The sequence below is a fragment of the Macaca mulatta genome, chromosome 5 (genome assembly GCF_049350105.2).
Source record: "Macaca mulatta isolate MMU2019108-1 chromosome 5, T2T-MMU8v2.0, whole genome shotgun sequence".
Taxonomy (NCBI): domain Eukaryota; kingdom Metazoa; phylum Chordata; class Mammalia; order Primates; family Cercopithecidae; genus Macaca; species Macaca mulatta.
The window spans coordinates 71,523,522-71,543,390 of record NC_133410.1 but is presented as its reverse complement, the minus strand read 5'-3'; the positions used below and the strand labels follow the sequence as shown (position 1 = coordinate 71,543,390).

The window sequence follows — 19,869 nt, the reverse complement described above, 5'->3', positions numbered from 1 at the left end:
ACTCAAGGGTCCAATCCAACATAATCCATTTGGTTTCATAGATAGTTGAACAGGGATAACTCTAAGGTTGACAACAGTGTATTTCCATTATTTTTCTTTTGGATAATTTGAATTGGGAACTGATATAACTTAGAAAGGTGGGAAAATACCTGATGTTCCTATCAGCTTTGTTTTTTCAATGAATCTTGAAAACTTTAAAATTTAAAAGCAAAACTTTAACACTTTACTTGAGAATGGCACAATCACATTAGGCATACATTCTGGAATCATGCTTCCTTTTCTGTTTTTAGATCCATAATATTCTGATTTCAAAAATGGATTAACTTAATTTCGATAAAACTGTTAGTAGAATTGCTTATATACTTACCATTTTAAAAATACAAATTTGCTATCCATTTTGTGAATAAAATGTTAGCCTACTGACTTTGGATAAATATAGGTCTCAAGTTTCTTATCTGAAATCTTTGGGACAAGATGTATTTTGGAATCAGTAAGTTTTCAGACTTTGGAAAGATAATATGGTACATACACTGCATAATATACAATAACCCTATTGAGGAATAGGCAGTTACCCAAAATCAAATACATCAACAAATACTCACAGTGGAGACTAGGCAGCAGTCTGTAATCAAATACAATATTTCAACAGAGAAAAAAAAAAAAAGGAAAAGTAAGAGCAAATAGTGGAAAGACCATGGACAGCCTTATGTCAATTCAAATTAGGTTTTCCCACCACATAGATTTACTTCATGTTAGGCTTTTTGGTCACTGAATGGATTTTTTTAAATAACTTTCATTTTGCAGACTTTTGGGATTTGGGGATGATTGATAAAGTGTTGCGAACATGTATTTTTGAGAGAATTTCAGGAGCGCCTTTATTGCCAAGTTGTGGAATATATAAATTAATCAAGTGGTAAAGGGCAACTCACTATGTGGTTTTTGTACAGTTTACCTGTATGTGATATATGAAGTCTACATCAGCGCTTTCTGTTTTTCTGTTTTGTTTTGTTTTAAATTTTATGCTTTCTGTGTTTCCAGTGACATGGCAATACCACGGGTGGTTCCCTTTACTTTAGTCTTAGTTTATTGTAGCATCAGAATTTAACCAACATTTTATAATCCTTTTGAACTAGCTACACAAAAATATATTGATTTTAGTATTTGCATTTTTGTAATACAGTATTTGAAAATGTGTCACTAAACAATAAATTTAGATAAATGTTCAGAGTGTAGAAATAGTAACACACCTAAAAAAGTATTGTTTTTGTTTTGACATACACTAGACTTTGAATTGTTTCACAATTTCCACAGCATCATTCCAGCTGATGCTGATTTTGTATTTGTGTGATTTGGCATAGCAGGCATGATAGTGCTTTGTAACTCAGTAGTATCCCAATTCTCAAAGCTGGCTTCTTGCCTTTACTAAAACACTAGGCAGTCATCTATGATCCAATTCCTTTAAAAGTGTACTGAGACCTAATTTCCCAGAACAACTCATCTGTTACAGAGAATAGATTTGTTTTTTTTTTTTTTTCCTACTCCAATTATGCTACATAACACTACCTTTTGCATTCCAGCTTAATGTAATCTTCCTTGGGATTGCTTTATATAAAATGTTTCATCATACTGCTATACTGAAACCTGAATCAGGCTGTCTTGATAACATCAAGTAAGTGATTTTTATTTTTGTTTTCTATAGGTTGCCTTACATTTATACTACAAACTATCCTTTCTATTATACCAAAATCTTACGACAAAAAGATAAAGAATTTGCTGAATAAGATTATTGATTGACTATCAAAGTGACTTGATCTGCCTGAAAATAAGTATAATAAAGTTCTGTTTTCAAAGATACTTTTTCTCCTAAATTCTAATTTGGAACATGATAAATTTTAAATATATATATTCATTTTGTCCTGAAAACAAACACAACATTTCCATTTAGGACAGATTATTCTGTTTTTTTGTTTCTTTTTTTTTTTTTTTTTTTTCTTTTTTGAGATGAAGTTTCCCTCTTGTTGCCCAGGCTGGAGTGCAATGGCACGATCTCAACTCACTGCAACTTCCTCCTCCCGGATTCAAGGGATTCTTCTGCCTCAGCCTCCCAAGTAGCTGGGACCACAGGCTCCCGCCACCACGCCCAGCTAATTTTTTTGTATTTTTAGTAGAGACAGGATTTCACCATTTTGGCCAGACTGGTCTCAAACTCCTGACCTCAGATGATCCACCTGCCTCGGCCTCCCAAAGTGCTGGAATTACAGGTGTGAGCCCCCATGCCTGGCCAGGTTATTGTTTCTTAGAGCAATTACCACATCACTTCCTCACACTCCTCTCACTCCAGAGCAATGTGATGAGAGCCAGATGATGGTACCTACAAGTACCAAAAGGGGAATTTTACATCACAGAAGAGGAACCCTGGAATTATGAATCTGGGCATTTATATAAGAGCTGTTACATGGCTGCCATCTTCGGAGAGAAATAAAGAAACCTTCCTAATGTAAACAGATACTTTGTAATATAAAAATATGGCTCTACGTTTTACCTCCCCTTGAAATATTAACGCTTAACCTTCTGGGAGCCAAAATTAAATCTCTCCAGAAGTCTTTATCTATTTAATCATCTCTCAAGTTTGAAAGTTTCTTCTTTATCCCAAGATCTACTTTTATATGTTCAGGAAGTTCTGCCATGCAGAAATATGAAAACATTCACATTACTTTTCAACAGTAGTAGTACTTTATGTGGGCAAAAAAACGTAGCTGATTTACATTTTCTGAAAAGAAGAATAGTTGCAATCCTTGATATAACAAAAAAAATATTGTTTCTTTGGAATGTATCATATTTTAGAAAGATAGTAATATTTAAATGCATATTAGTTATTAAGATATGATATATTGAATTGCATTTTCATATAATTTGCTTATGCTAGTGTTATATTTGTTAAATGCTTTTATTTAAATGAATGTATTTTCAGAAGTTTCATGAGGTAATCTGTGACTTTTCTGTGCTACTGACATTCTCCTTGAACTACCTCAGATAGCAATTATGTCACCCATTTTCCATCTTTCTACATTCAATGCCTGACAGTTCCTGGCCCATAGTAGACCCTCAATGAATGTTTACAGAATAAAGTAACATATTAAAGACTTTAGTGCCCAAGGTGTATTGACATTAAGTAGTTAATTTTGTTGAAGGAATTATTTATCTACATTAAATAAAAAGGATAACCCAGGAATTAGAAAAATTAAAACATAGTGGTGCAAAATAGAAATTATCTACAATGAGTGATAGCCTTTTGTAATTCTCAATATTACTTAGTTGAGCTAGTAGTCATCATATTGTTTAATTATATACAATTAAACTGTCCTTCTGAAGTACAGTGTTGGTTTCTTAGACTATTTGTTCTGATGAAATTGAATTTGGCACATATTCAATTTAGGCACATAAAATATATTTATCATATTGTACTTTTACCCACTTTAGCACAAATTACATCTTTGCACCTACTTTGTAGTATAAAGTAAAACACAAGTAACACTTTATTTATTATTTATATTATATATTTAAATACTAGCAGAAATAAGGGAATAAGACTTTAACATTTATGTAACACTAGGTTATAAATTGGCAAAAAGGATCATTCTTTGTCCTATATTTCAAGTATACTTTTTAGGTAACTGTTTTTTTCTTTTTAACTTTTTTGTCTAATTCAACAAAAGGTAAAGCCTTTGCTTAATTTTAACTTTATGATTTGTATTTAGTACTGTCACATATTTTAAAAATCAATTTGTTTGAATAATGTTCATATGTATTTTTTTACATAATGTGGATGAATTTTTATGGTATTACTGTTTGGAAAAATAATTAAACATGAAAAAATCAATAATTATATTTAGTGGCATTGGTAGCATCAAGTTTTATATTACAAAGCAAATAAAGCCTTAAATGAAAATATCTTAAATTCAATTATGTCTAAACTGCCTTCTAGATTATATTCTTTGGAAAGTGCTTAATGTTCCTGAGTCTTCCTCTCTTTGAAATGGGTATAATAATGAAATATACCTGACCATTAAACGGGCAGAAGAACATAAACCTTTGATGATGCTTTTTAAAAAATTTAGTAAATGAAGGAGAGAAATTGGGTAGTTGTTAGAAGGGGTATAGAGGATGGCGCTTTTTTTCTTTGTTTTTATTTTTATTTATTTATTTATTGTTTCAAGAGGTAGAGTCTCGCTCTGTTGCCCAGTTTGAAGTGCAGTAGTGCCATCAAAGCCCACTGCAGCCTAAACCTCCTGGGCTCAAGATATCCTCCCACCTCAGCATCCCTAGTAGCTGGAACCAGAGGCATGCACCATCATGCCTGGCTAATTTTGTTGTTGTTGTTGTTGTTGTTTAATAGTGATAGGGTTTCATGATGTTACCCAGGCTGGTCTCGAACTCCTGGCTTCAAGCTATCCTTCTGCCTCAGCCTCCCAAAGTGCTGGGATTACAGGCATGAGCCACTACACCTGGCCTAGGATGGTTTTAAGTTGAAAGAATTATGAATATGGATATATTGATGGAAAAGAACCAGTGATAAAGAAATTAAGAATATAGGAAAGGACAATTACTGTTATAGTTGTGATGTGAGGTTGTGTAGAGAATGTGATCCAGGATAGTGGTAGAGCAATTCCTCTACATTGGATTTCAGGAAGGACATTTGTCCAGTAAGCTAAAAGAAGCCAGGCAGGAGGATCCGTTTCCACTGAGACTGAATGGAATAAATAATGATAGGTGTGATGCAGATATGTTGGTGGAACTGCGGTAGCGCAGTGAATTGAGGGATTTCTGCGTAGTCTCCTCAGTGAGTTAGGAAAGATAGTTTTTGGCAGGATAACGGGACATGTTGAAGAAAAACAACGAGAAAGATATCTCCAGAAAATATCCCTTAATGTTTTCCAGAATCTGAAGAAAATTTCATTTTATTTAAAATACATTATATTAACTGTTTAAGAAGTGGTTGTAAAGAAATCAGCAGGGCATAATTTATAAGGAAAAAAGGAGTTAAGAAGAGTAATAATGATGTTGAACATTAACTAAAACTGAAAATCTGGCTTTTTTTTTTTTTAACAAGAATAAAGCTCTGTATAATATGTATTCAAAATGGTATAGGAAATGTGAAAGTGTTCGCTTTAAAGATATAAGCATCATTTATCCGGAAAACTTTTTTTTAGTATATTGGGGAAAGCATAAAAGTTAATGTTTACTTGTATTTTTCAAAAATTTTTGTAAAATGGTGAACAAGACAGGTCCCCTTGTTCAATGTATTAAGAATAAAAAATCACCACGTAAGGCCCTTTGGAAGTCATTGTCTTTCTAAAACAAGTCATTCATTCAGTTACCAAGTATTCGTTGCTTTGATTATACACGTTCTTTCACACACATATATCTCCTTTATCTAAAATGTGTTTGCTTCTCCCCATATTCACTGGCACTGTTTTCTTTAAGCCACTATCATCTTCAGAATCACTGCAGTGGTCTCCTAACTTCTCTACCCACATCAATTCTTGCCCCTGCCTTCACCAGACAGATCTCTTGAAAAACTTAAAACCATTCATACAACACTCTGGGGTAAAACTCTTCAAAAAGAGCCCATTACTCTGAACTAAAGGTCAGACTTCCTGCCAAGGCCCATTAAACCTCCCTGATCTAGTTGCCCTTTTCTTTCTTCAGCTTCATTTTATGCATTTTGGCCCTCTGGCCATTCTAGATATGCTCTCTTTTGCCTCAGATCTTACCTCTGTTGTTTCTCTACTGACTTTCATTTCCCTAACACTATGACTGGCTGACTCCTGCTTATCCTAATTAATTGAATTATTATTGTATTATCTTAAAAATTAACTTTTTTAAATTCTAAATTTACTGCAAGTCATCATAGAAAACCCCTTTTGATGTTAATAGAGAACATTTAATTAGTTGGCTTGTTACTATATTAATGAATTCTCTAGAAAAAATAATAAAAAATAGAGTGAGGTAATATAGGTAATATGATTACAGGGGAACTGAGGTATGCTAATTCTTGGATTTAACTAAAAAAGTAATTAAAATTAAATAATACTTGTCTGTATTATTTGCTGCTTGCTTACTTGTCCTTTGTCTCTTTTTCATTCAAATAGGTAATTATAGTTAGAGGAAAGAATTCCAATCATTTGAATATTCTCATTGAGTTTCTGACAGGTCAAAATCAATGCTTACAATTATCATAGCAAAACTCTAACCTAATTAAAAAATAGTATATGTAAATATGAATAAAACTATTATTGAATTGTTACCAGCACAAAATTAACTTACAGTATGGCTGAAGTACTATGACATGTGAAACTTTAATTTGTGAGGAGACTTTAGAACTCTCTTGACATTTACCTTCAAAATAAAAATGGGGCCGGGCGCGGTGGCTCAAGCCTGTAATCCCAGCACTTTGGGAGGCCGAGGCGGGCGGATCACGAAGTCAGGAGATCGAGACTGTCCTGGCTAACACGATGAAACCCCGTCTCTACTAAAAAAATACAAAAAATTGTCCGGGCCTGATGGCGGGCGCCTGTAGTCCCAGCTACTCAGGAGGCTGAGGCAGGAGAATGGCAGGAACCCGGGAGGCGGAGTTTGCAGTGAGCTGAGATCGCGCCACTGCACTCCAGCCTGGGCGACAGAGTGAGACTCCTTCTAAAAAAAAAATAAATAAATAAAATAAAATAAAATAAAATAAAATAAAAATGGATAGTTTCTCTAATCACCCATTTCTGTTATTGAAAAATATTAACAACTGTATTTCAAAATAATTTGTTTAATAACATCTCAAGTTATTTTGAAGAAAAAATGAAATAGTGGCCGTTTTAAGACGTAGGAAAGAACATTGGTGCCTAAGTGAAGGGAACACAGAATCTCCCAGGCTTTGGTTTTCTGTATCTGTCCCTTTGCCCCTTCTCATCAACGGACTTCTGCATGAAGACTTAGGATTTCACCGGGTCATGTTTTCTGATTTCTAGTCTCTCTCCTTAGGTTTTATATGAGTGATAGGTTGGCAAAGACTCTGTCAGATGGTTTAAACAAGTATTTGTTTAAAGATATAACTTTTACTTTCCTTTCTTCTTCCCTAGTCCTAACTGTCAAGGAATACATAATGGTCAAGGGGAGTAATAACTTGAGTGTCCAACTTAGTTGGGTTTGAATTTCTCTTCAGTCCTGTAGTGTTTACAAGACCTTGGCAAGTTACATCAGCGGTCTGGGTCTTACTTTCTCCTCTGAATTGGGAATAATTATGCCTGTTTCATAGAGCTTTGTGATAATTACATGTAATCACATATGTAAAGAATACAGCATGTAATTTGTTGCCCATACAGGGTGGTTTGAGTATTTTTAACCACTCTGTATGGAAATGCCCTGCTGCCTTTGGTTCCTTGTGTTTTTAATGGTGAAGCTTTGCTCAGCCTCTATCAAAATCCCTTTAGAATTTGACTGGCTTTGTTTACCATATGGTATCATGAAGAATTATGCTTGATATGATCCTTTCTTTTTTTAAGCCAAACTTATCCTATTATGAAAGAATTGGCTCCAGGGGTGGAATGCTCATTTGATTAATAAATAGCTAGTTTTGTTCTTAGTTCTGGAAGGAAAAAAAAAAAAGTATTCTCAGTGAGGTTGGACACCTGCCAAATGCTAAGAAATCTAAGAAGGCTTCTGAATAGCTTCAGGGATGAATAGCAAAATACCTTACCAGTACCCATAATAACTTATTGTATTTCTTAAGAAGATAACCTTTACTTTGAGAAACATGTGTCTAAATGTTAGTAAAAACAATTAAGTCAGAATTACGTTCAGCTTGATTAGTATTATATTAGTACTTTGTGGTTGAGGTTTAAAAAAGTAAAGGCAGAAAACCAAATGGACATGTTCCTGAAAAATACAACAATATCACAAAAATATTTTAATGCTTTAATTTTTCAATTTCATATTAATATAATGAATATACTTATGAAAACTTTCATCTTAATATGTTAAAAGTAATAAATATATATAGCCTACTTTCTAAAATTATCTCATCTCTATACTATAGTCAAAGCAATAACTTAAAAGTTTAAGCCTTTATGAGAACAGTAAATCTAGTTCTGAGTTGTGTAGTAAAAATTTCATCAATTGCAGAGTTTTCTGGATGAGTTTTGAGGAAATTTTTTTTTAGAACTTATTCTCAAAATACTAGTTACTGATAAAAATATTGATATACTGATTTTTATTTTTAAGAAGGAAGCTCAAAATCATCTATGCAAACTTAAAAATATTAGCTTATATCTCTATACAACTGATTTTATTCATGGTTTATCGTTCACCATCAAAGCTATTCAATTAAAATCAAGATTTTACAGATTTCTAATTATTTTAACTATGTAGAGATAGTATGTGTAAAAACTGTTACCCGTTTTGTAAAAAGATTATTAGGTCAACATGCTATACTGAAGATGTATTTTCCCAAATTTTAAAAACCAAATATACTTCTGAATGCCCATGTATACTATGAATACTTTAGTTTTAAGAATTAGCTAGAACCAATAATAAATTTATTTTATTCATTGTAATAAGATAGAATCATTTTTAAAGATAATTCTGAAAGTGAATATAATTTGTCTGTTATCCCATTTTTTCTATCTTCCTCTATTTCTTTGATCTATGTTTAAACATTACTAGAAATCACCATAACGATGTAATAAGCGATCCAAGTGTATTTAAAGAGTAGTACAATCCAAACAACATTGTGTGGAGCTTTGTGTATTTTTTAATGACACTACTAGACTTGCTTCAGACAAGTTAAGACTTTTCTAAGGTAATAGTGGGTCCTTTGCTGATTGCCTTAATTTTAGCATTTAAATGCATTTAGCAATCACTTCTTTAAAAACTGAATTTTAGTCACTGATTCAAAAAACTGTGCATTCTGCAAGTGTTATTGTCAGTCTCATTGTATCCTTTATTTTAGGCTATAGTTTTAAGTTTTCTGAAATGTAAAAGGACTGCTCTCTTTTTAGGCTTTTCTTTAAAATGCATTAAAATTCCCATATGATCTTCCTATGAATCAGGGTTTATGAATAAGTGTATTTAACATATTTCGTCGACTGGAAGCTCACATTTCAGAAAACTGGTTTGAAGGATGACTGCCATAGGCACACTGGAATTGTTTTCCATTATACCTTGAGGTCAAATTATAGTTTCACTTTTCCCCAAAATAATTAGGTTTCTATCAGATATAGGAGAGTCAAGTGCTATCTAAGGATGAGAAAGTCTAAAAACCTATCTAAGGGGAAAATGTCTTCTTCATAATGAAAACATAAAAATTAGCAGGTTCTCTGTTCTTTATATAGGGCTTAGACTCAGATTACCTTTATATCCCACTAGAAATGTGCAATCAGTCTAAGGAAATGCTTAAAAATCTGAATTAATCTAAACTAGCTATTCATAAGACTGTAGTTTTTCCCCCAAATAGTGAAGAGTAAGATTTCATAAGAGTAGAATAAATCTGAGAATAGTTATAATAATTAACTTTTGTGTTCCATATTATTCATATATTTTGATTTTAATTTTAATGTATGAACTTTGATTTGATTTGATCCTTATTTCTTAATTTATTCAACAAATGAGAAATATGAAAATTGTGGATATGTTTCAAAGATGGAGTTTACAGAATTAGCTAGTTTTTATTTATTATATATATATACATACATTATATATACATATATATATATATATATTTTTTTTTTTTTTTTTGAGAAGGAGTTTTGCCCAGGCTGGAGTGACTGCAATGGTGTGATCTTGGCTCACCGCAACATCTACCTCCCTGGTTAAAGGGATTCTCCTGTTTTAGCCTCCCAAGTAGCCAGGAGTACACACATGTGCCAGCATGCCCAGCTAATTTTTTTGTGTTTTTAGTAGAGACGGGGTTTCACCATGTTGGCCAGGCTGGTCTCGAATTCCTGACCTTAGGTGGTCCTCCTGCTTTGGCCTCCCAAAGTACCTGAGCCGCCCAGCCCAGCCTACATTTTTATGTAGATTCTAAGAGAACGGAGTGGAGTGTGACTCCAAGGTTTTTGGCTTGAGGTTCTAGAACAGTGAATGGTTGTTACCGAAATGCGGAAAACTGTGGAGGGATCAGTTTTGGGGGTTGAACAGATTTATTTATTTATTTTTTTGTAAGATAACTTGCTGAATATCTCAGTGCAGATGCTGAGTTGGAAGCTGGAGTAGTGAAAGCTGAGGATACAATTTGGAATCATCAATGTATAGATTTTATTTTTTTGTTTTTAGTGTTACTCATGTTTTATTTATTTTCAGTATTGATTTCACTTTATATATCTATTATTTTCTATAATAGCAAATTATCCTGGTTTTCTAAAATTTATGGCAGTTATTTATTTCCTTTTAAAACATTAAGAAAATAAAAGTGAGATGATTTGAAAAAAATACAACAGTGAAAGAGGCATAGAGATATCGTAAACAATTGAAATGGTGATTTTCCAGCCAAACTGATTTCTCTCACTAGTCACTATAAAGTATGTTTCTGTTAGAATGGCCACTACTGGAAGTATCAAATGCTGACCAGTATGGTGTCCTAAATCATAGTGACACTGGTGATGTATGAAACTTAAAATTCAGAGATAAGTGTTCTAGAGTTGGTTCAAAAGCTTAGTAATGTCAACAAGGACCAAAGTTCTTACATCATCCTTGGAATGTTGACTGTTGTCATGCACTGTGTCATCTTACGGTCCAAGGATGACTTCTTCAGCTCTAAGCATTATTATATCCTTTCTTGGTTGCATTCAAAAGCAGGAAAGAAGAGATAAGAGAAGGGATTCTCCTCATGAGCATTTCCTCATGGGCTTCTCTCCCATGTTCAGGGTGTAAAATATTCCTCAGAAGCCCCTTGCTGGCATCACATGTCTGAATCATATGACCACTCCTGGCTAGAAGGGAATCTGGAAAAGCAAAGGTCTGGCAAAGGGGCTGTGGGAACAGGACAGTCTCAACATTTGCAGAGCTCAGGGCAAGAGGACATATCTCCTAACCTCCTCTTGTGATAGATACACCTTCAAAAACACTTGGAAGATCAAGTGTGAGTTTAGAATCCTTTGATGTCTTAGAGTTCCATGCCAGGATATGGCTCCTGGCTCACCGCCTGTCTTCCTTCTCTATCTAGCTGCCTCCAGCTAGATACCACATGTGGGGCCTCATGCACAGGTATGTGGACACTGTGCCCCACACGTCCAAGGTTTTTCTACCTCTCCCAACCTGCACCCCTTGGCCACTCCTCAGACCTAGACAACCTTGGGAGAAAGGGTCAGGGTCGATTTTATTTTAAACCCATGATACTGGGTAAGATATTGAGATTGAGGGTAGACACTGAAAATAAGAGAACTAGGGACTGTAACCCTGGGACACTCCGACTTTTAGAGATCTTAGAAGAAGTGTAGAACCTGCAAACTGGATTGAGGAGGAGTAGCCCGTGAGATAGGAAGAAATCTACAGATCCTGGAAGCTAGCTGAATCTAGCTTTTCAAATGAGATGGGAACTTAGACTTGACCACTGAATTTAGCAACATGGAGATCTTTGGTGAACTTGACAAAGGCTGCTTGACAGAGTGGTTGATGAAGATTTATTAGAATAGAGTGAAGGTAGAATGGGAGGGGAGGAGTTAAAAACCACATGTAAAGACAATCTTTTCAAGTCTTTTGCTGTAAACAAGAGCTGAGAAATGTAGTAGTGGACAGAGATCTTAGGTTCAGGAGGTTGCTGTTGTTGATAATAATTGGTTTGTTTTTCAGTATGAGATGTTACAGTCTTTTCCTTTTAATTTGGTAAGAATACATAATTAGTTGATATTGGAAAGAGAGAGGAAATTGTATGGGATCTGGCATCTACACTTGAATAGGCAAAAGAGTATGGGATACAGTATACAAGTGAAGGCTGATCTTAGATAAGAAGGATGCAGACAATACCATTATTTCTTTATGTGATAGAATTATGACTGAGACCTGCTAACCTATTCACCAGTAGATGTTTTCTTTTAAAGTAATGCAATAAATTATCATGAATCATAAGTATTCAGTGTGTTGAAAAACGTTTACCTAGAAAAAAATTATGTAATATTGACAAATATAACATTATTATGAAGTTTTAATCTTCTATTTTTCCCCTTGATATTAATATATAGTAATATATGTACAGGTTATAAATTAATATTCCAATTATAAAATCTATTTATATCTATATGTATATATGCGTGTGTGTGTATATAGGTACAAGCATACATATATATGCTTATATATAATCGAAATATATACACACATATCCACGCACACAGTAATGCACTGCGGAATGACATTTTAGCCAACGACAATCGCATATATGATGGTGATCTCATAAGATTGTAATACTGTTTGTTTCCTGTGCCTTTTTTACATTTACATTTGTTTAGATATACAAATACTTCTGTGTTACAATTGCCTAGAACATTCAGCACAGTAACATGCTATACAAGTTTATAACCTAAGAGCAATAAGGATTACCATATAGCCTAGATGTGTGGTAGGCTAAATCCTTTAAGTCTGTGTAAGACCACTCTATAATCACACTACCATGAAATCGCCTAAGGACACATTTCTCAGAATGTATTCCCATCGTTAAATGACACATGACTGTATATGCTTTCTAGAAAATACAACTGTCCAAAGGCTTTATTAACATATAAAAATCATTTAGTTATCAAAACACATTTAGTAACTTTGTTGTGTAATTTCATGAATTTAAGAAACTAAATAAATCACATGTTTTGGAGAAAAATTATTTGTCAATGAAAATTACCTAAGCAACACAATTCATTTCCTTCAAGCAATAATAAGGCATGCATTTTGATACCTTATAATTTTTTATTTAACTGTCTTTCTAAAAATAAAATATAGTGTTATATATTATAAAATTTTATGAAGTGTACTTTATAAAATAGCTGTGTGTAATATACCTTTTTGGACATTAAATGAACACTCATTGTTATTTGTCAGAAATAAATGATTATACATAGAGAAAAAGGAGACTAAATGGAAATGTACTAAAGTTAATAATGATAATGTTTTAGTGTCAGGATTATGCATAATTTAAAATTTTCTTTTTTATGCGCTTGCATGGTGTTTTCTGATACCACTTCTCAACCAAATACATGTCCTTTTTTCACACACCAACCAGTGCTCCAGCAGCAACTGGTGTCCAACAATGCAATTCAGTTTTGAAACTAACTCCTAGAGTTAGCGCAGACCCTACAGGTTAACAGCTCTGTCCCTCGAGACTGCCCCCACTTTAGGCACCAGGTGCCAGTGGAGTGCCCAGGATACCCACATTTTGCTCAGGCAACTACAAATTCAGGAGTCCCCACAACCATCCCTCAAATTTGATAATTGAGGTCAGGAGATCAAGACCATCCTGGCTAACACAGTGAAACCCCGTCTCTACAAAAAAATACAAAAAAACTAGCCGGGCGAGGTAGCGGGCGCCTGTAGTCCCAGCTACACGGGAGGCTGAGGCAGGAGAATGGCGTAAACCCGGGAGGCGGAGCTTGCAGTGAGCCAAGATCCAGCCACTGCACTCCAGCCTGGGCGACAGAGCGAGACTCTGTCTCAAAAAAAAAAAAAAAAAAAAAATTTACTAGAACAATTCTTAACTTAGAAAAGTGCTGTACTTCTAAGTACAGCTTTATTATAAAGGATATAACTCAGAAACAGCCAAATGGAAGAGATGCAAGGGCAAGGTATGGAGGAGAAGGCATAATTTTCATGCCCTTTCCAAGAAACCACCCTCCCAGGCATGTGGATGTTTTCACCACCCTAGAAGCTTCTCGAAATCCATTCTTTGGAATTTCTTATGGAGGTTTTATCACATAGGCATGATTGATTAAACATTGGCTACTCTATCTCCAGCCCCCCTTTTTTCCCCAGTGATTATGCAGGAGGGGAGAGGAGGCTGAACATTCGGCCTTTTAATTTTTATTTTATTTTATTTTATTTTTGCGACGGAGTCTCGCTCTGTCCCCCTGGCTGGAGTGCAGTGGCGCAATCTCGGCTCACTGCAAGCTCCGCCTCCCGGGTTCCTGCCATTCTCCTGGCTCAGCCTCCCAAGTACCTGGGACTACAGGCGCCCGCCACCGCGCCCGGCTAATTTTTTGTATTTTTAGTAGAGACGGGGTTTCACCGTGGTCTCGATCTCCTGACCTTGTGATCCGCCCGCCTCAGCCTCCCAAAGTGCTGGGATTACAGGCGTGAGCCACCGCGCCCGGCCTCATTCGGCCTTTTTAATGTTAGCTTGATTCTGGGAACGAGGCCCCATGCTGAAGCTCTCTAGCCTCCTGCCATCGCCTTGCCACACACCTTCCCCCTCAACACACCTAGTCATCTCATTAGTATGCAGAAGGCACATGGGAGATTTCAAGGGCTTTTAGGAGCTCTGTGCCAGGAATCAGGTACAAAGAACAAATATTTATTTTTTATTACACCATTTCACTCTTGAGTTTTCAGAAGCTAGTATGATGAATACATAGTACTCTTATAAAAACGTTTTATTTTAAAAATATCTCACCCTACGTTATGTCCGAAAACATATTTGTGAAAGAACAATATAAGAATGTCATTTCCCTGAAAGGATTATCCTTCTATATTTTTGAGCTGTGAAACAGTTTTTAAAAAATCAAGTCTGGTATTCTATTGTTAATATGCTACTGTGGCTATATCTACATAATGAAAATTTAATGAAGTCTTATGAAAATGGGAACATTTACTTATTGTAATTTATCTGTCTGCAAATTCTTTATGAGGTAGAACTCACTCTAATGTTGAATTGCTCTTATTTGTATCATTAAAATATTAGTGAAAGAATCCACTTCTGATTCGGGTATAAAATTTTTAAAACTTACTCTGTTTTTATCTTTTGTATTCACTTTTAAAAGGTAATTGCTATTTATTTACCTTGGATTTTAAACTTTAGAATAAAAGTTCAAAACCGAGTGCTTATCTTTAATGATATTTAGTTCCAACTTGTAAAACTGAATCTCATATGCTATAGGTAAAACTAAAAAATATCCTAAAATGACTTCATAAACTTTTTAACTTATTTATTTTAGTGCAGTTTCAGCTCCTAAACAACTACACAAGAAATAGGATTTGGAACTGTACATTCCAAAATAAAGTATTTGATTCCATAGGGGAGAAAAAATTTCTTTTCTCACCCATTACTAGGTTCATGGCTGAGACTCCTATGACTAAAGATTAACAAGATAGATGCGTACAAATTAATTTAATACAAGTTTTACATGTTATTAGAGCTTTCAGAAATGGAGACTCAAGGAACGCAGTTAAACTTGAGAATTTTTTTTACTAAGTTTGATGAAGAAGTGGATGGATGTGGAGAAATACGATTGGAAGACAAAAGGTTATGATTCAATGTTAATAAACTGAGGAGAATTTAGCAAGGCCTGTTTATTCTCAGATTATTGTGGGTGTCTCTCTGTCTTAGAGGATAAAAATGTTCCTTTCCTCTGGGTACAGGGTGGTTATCTCTGGGGTAAGGGTCTTATGATCTACTTCAGAGAGAAAGGTCAGAGAATTCTTTTATGGTCTGTTTCAGAGGAGAAGGGTGAGGGCAATGTCAAAGAGACCTTCCCACTTTTGCTGTTTTCTCAAATCTGAAGGTGCCATATTTTAGGATACTATGTCTGGAACTGTATCAAGTAAATCTCTTTCTAATTATTTCTGAACATATCTTTTTTTGTTTGAATCCAGTTTTAAGAAAAATGAACATAACTTTTTAAAAATACATAAGCCGATTTTTAACCAGTTAGTTACTACTTAAAGTCAAAGTTCTTAAACGTCTTAAGCAGAAATACAATTTCTTCTAAAGGCTAAGTGAAATACGCCTTAAATCTCTTTGATAATATAATCTTGTGGTTTTTAGGAGTTTGCCTTGTATGCTATAACAAAAACCAACTAGAAATACATTTTTTTTTCCTAACATAGCTTTCTTTAAAATAACACAACTTATTTTAAATTGAGGGCTTTATTTAATATGATGATTATATGTGTTAATACATATAATTTTGTGTGAAAATTGACCAAAATTTGCTGACTTAAAAATTTTTTTGTGCGAAAACTTAAATAAATGATGTTAGACTGAAAGATTTGGGCCTCCAAGTTCAAACCAGCCTCTTTTTAAAGCTTCTTGGAGATAAAGTGAAACTTTGTGAGGCATTGAAGTTAAACATTCCATTGTATTTTGAGTCACATACTCAAAACGTAGTCATAGATTCTGAAATAAAAGATAGGTGCTCCCTGGTTCTGCCCTCATATCAACTGTAATCTCTGCACCTGATTAAACACCAACTTGAATTTTAAATATTGTGTCTATTTGGAAAATGTGTGCCAAATAATAAGAATAGTTAGTTTATTGACATTTTACTGTGTGCTAGGCACTGTTCTAAGTTCTTTACATGTGGTAATTTATTTAATCTTTGCAATAATCCTTTGAGGTTTCTGAGAGGTTAATTAACTCACTTCAAACCTCAGATCTAGTTAGTGCCAGAACCAGGATTTCAACAGACAGTCTGGCTTCACTGTCCATTTACTTGACTCTTAGATATACTCCTTGTCACATCAAATTGCATACCTATAAATCTAGTAAAATGTGTCAAATTTTTAAGAGATTGTCATTTCAGAAAACATATCAGTTTAGATCATTTTCTAGGGCATGCTCAAAAAGCTTTAATCCTGATATTGATTGGATAATGATGATCATTAAGAGTCCTGTTTTTAACACCTATGATTATGTTAATATTTTAAATTATGAACTATAAAATGTGGCCAGCAGAATGCAATTATAAGGCGTCTTAGCGTACAGTAATCTTGTCAGGATGAGAGACAGGGATTTCAGCGTTATTAGTGTGTAAAGTGAATTACTGAGTGAAACTACTCAAGAAGAATATTGTTCTGGTGAAGATGACTTGGGAAGAACAGTCACTGAGGTAAATGTAAAAACATCATTATGGAAAGCAAAAATCAAAGGAAGCAGCAGCTGGGGATGAGTTTGGGTGCTGTACAAGAAATTGACAGGTCTGGACAGTGCAAACATTTGCACTGTCAGATTGTTTCCATTTTTTCAAGAAACTAGGAAATACTCAGCTGAGGGAGTTGTGATGGGAAAGAGGTTTGGAATTGAAGAAAGATGTGAAATATCCCTTATGGAGAATGGGAAATCACATGCACTGGGGAAGTATGATTGGCATTTCAGATATTAAGTGCCATTAGAAATTTGTTGTTATAGGCTGGGTGCCGCAGTGACTCTCGCCTGTATTCCCAGCACTTTGGGTGGCCGAGGAGGGCGATCATCTGAGGTCAGGAGTTCGAGACCAACATGGTCTTACCAACATGGTGAAACCCCATGTCTATTACAAAAATTAGCCAGGTGTGGTGGCACGTGTCTGTAATCCCAGCTACTCTGGAGGCTGAGGCAGGAGAATCGCTTGTACCTGGGAGGAGGAGGTTGCAGTGAGCCAAGATCACATCATTGCACTCCAGCCTGGGCAACAAGAATGAAACTCCATCTCAAAAAAAAAAAAAAAAAAAAAAGACAGTTGTTAGGAATTTAACATGTCTTCAAAAAACAGCCGGGCATGGTGGCTCGTGCCTATAATCCTAGCACTTTGGGAGGCTGAGATGGGCAGATCATGAGGTCAAGGGGTCGAGATCATCCTGGCCCACGTGGTGAAGTCCCGTCTCTACTGAAAATGCAAAAATTAGCTGGGCGTGGTGGCAGGCGCCTGTAATTCCAGCTACTCAGGAGGCTGGAGAATCACTTGAACCCGGGAAGCGGAGGTTTCAGTGAGCCAAGATCGCACCACTGCACTTCAGCCTGGTGACAGAGCGAGATTCCATCTCAAAAACAAAAAAACAACAACAAAAAACACATTTTTTTTTTCTTCAGCCTTGTTCAGCTACCTCAATGTGTGTGTGTTTTTTTCAAATCATTAAAGAGGAAAGGGGTTATAAGAAAGTAAATGGTCATAGTATCTGGGCTGCTCATGGGGGAAAGTATGAACATGAATTGGGTGATAATGCAGTGGAAAGATGGAGAGACAGAAGAAGAAGAGGTCTAGGAATGTGCAAGATAACAAAAACAAGAAGATAGTACTGAATAACCCATGGCAAAACCTCAGAGGATTTGGGGTTTTTGCACTGGGGAAATCATGATCTGGTGATGGCACGTCCACCACCTGAGGGATGAGAGAGAACCAATCCTTTGAGTTTGTGTGCTCCTAAGGGAAAGTGCTGCTGGTGGGCAACAATTTCACTTAAAAGCAGTAAGTGACAGAAACACCAAAAATGAAGTTTAGGATTTAAGGGAATTTGTTGAGTTTGGATCATGAGTTTCAAAGGACAGGATACAATTTGTGGGGAGAAAGGGAAATGGTAGAAAATTAGTTGGTCTAGGAGGTATACAAAAATGTCAGAAGAAAGGAAGGAATAGCCTATAATACAAGTTTTTTTTACAATTTTTGTTGCCTAAATTCATTACTTACTATATGCATGCAGTCACTTACAATCTTGGGCAATAGAATCCCACTCATTAGCGATAGAAAAGCCCCCTAGATGGGTGAGAACACTACTTCTGCTTTGCTTTAGATACATACACATTCTCCCCAAATTCCAAAAAATACTATAATACATAAATCTTGAGAATCATTGCTCAAGCTATTCAATTTTACCACTGTTCGTAAAAGAAGTCTGTAAAATGTTCTATCATTGAAGTTACTGCAGATGATCACTGATTAGCAAATTCATCACTGAAAAGGTTAGTGGATTACACAAACGGAATGCCAAATGCTTCACTATACTCCAGGTGCTTATCAGTTTCCCCCAATTCCAAACAAATACCTCCCGTTTAAGCAAAACAACAATAAGGTAACAGATTTCAGCTTTTCTCATTCTCCTGTTTTTCGGCAGTGGTTTCCATCAGGAGTGTTACTTGGTTTTAAAATGCTATTTTTTCTTTACCTCATTTGAAAAGTGCTGAAAGCATACAAGTCAGAGTTACCTAAGACAAAAGACTGTATTAAATCATTAGATTTGTAATTAAAATGTGCAGACAGTATACTGGAGTGTTAAGCATCTTGAGCCGCTCAGTCCTCACTTGAAAATTTCCTAATCTAATTTTCTCTTGGCTGAGAACCAATTGTTGCTGGTTTTCTCCACTACATACAGTTATGTATTCTTAAAAGGTCTGTCATCAAGGTCCCTGGTACTTTTAAAAATGTGCTACTTGAGCATGCATTCTGCAGTACTCTGGATTGCTGCCTATGGAAGTTGATATTTTAAACCAGATACTTCAAAGTGCTAACACAAAAATCCTCTTTGTTCCACAACTGAGATTGACAGTCTAAGGCTACAATTTAAAACTATTTAATTTTGAGATTAAGATAATAACCCATGAGCATAAAAAGTAATAATTTATTAGCACAAGTATTGACACTATTAGATAATATATTATACGTACCATGCTATGACTCAAAAGGTAGCACATTTTCTTTGTAATAGTCTTCATCATTACAGTGCTCTGATTTTTCTGCCTTCATTGAATTTACTGCATCTTGCACAATTAGCTGTGGAAAGGTTTCTAAAGCTGCCAGATCTCCCATTCTGTAAGTTTTAATAATGTGCTGTAATGCAGCATATCTCTTAATATTCAAAGAGACATTTTAGTAAAACTTGTGTACCTATTTGTTTCTACTAGATTTTCTCTCTCTCTTTTTTTAATGGTTTTAATTT

At 35.0% G+C, this 19,869-nt stretch overlaps 1 protein-coding gene across 8 annotated transcripts in view; it reads left to right on the top strand.

Annotated features, from left to right (window-relative positions):
* Positions 1–19,869, top strand: part of ADGRL3 (adhesion G protein-coupled receptor L3) — an 854,829-nt gene that overhangs the window by 775,803 nt on the left and 59,157 nt on the right. For all 8 annotated transcript variants that reach the window (XM_078001870.1, XM_078001869.1, XM_078001868.1 and 5 more), the window contains 1 exon segment: positions 1,578–1,669. In XM_078001870.1, the coding sequence (XP_077857996.1) occupies positions 1,578–1,669 (92 nt within the window).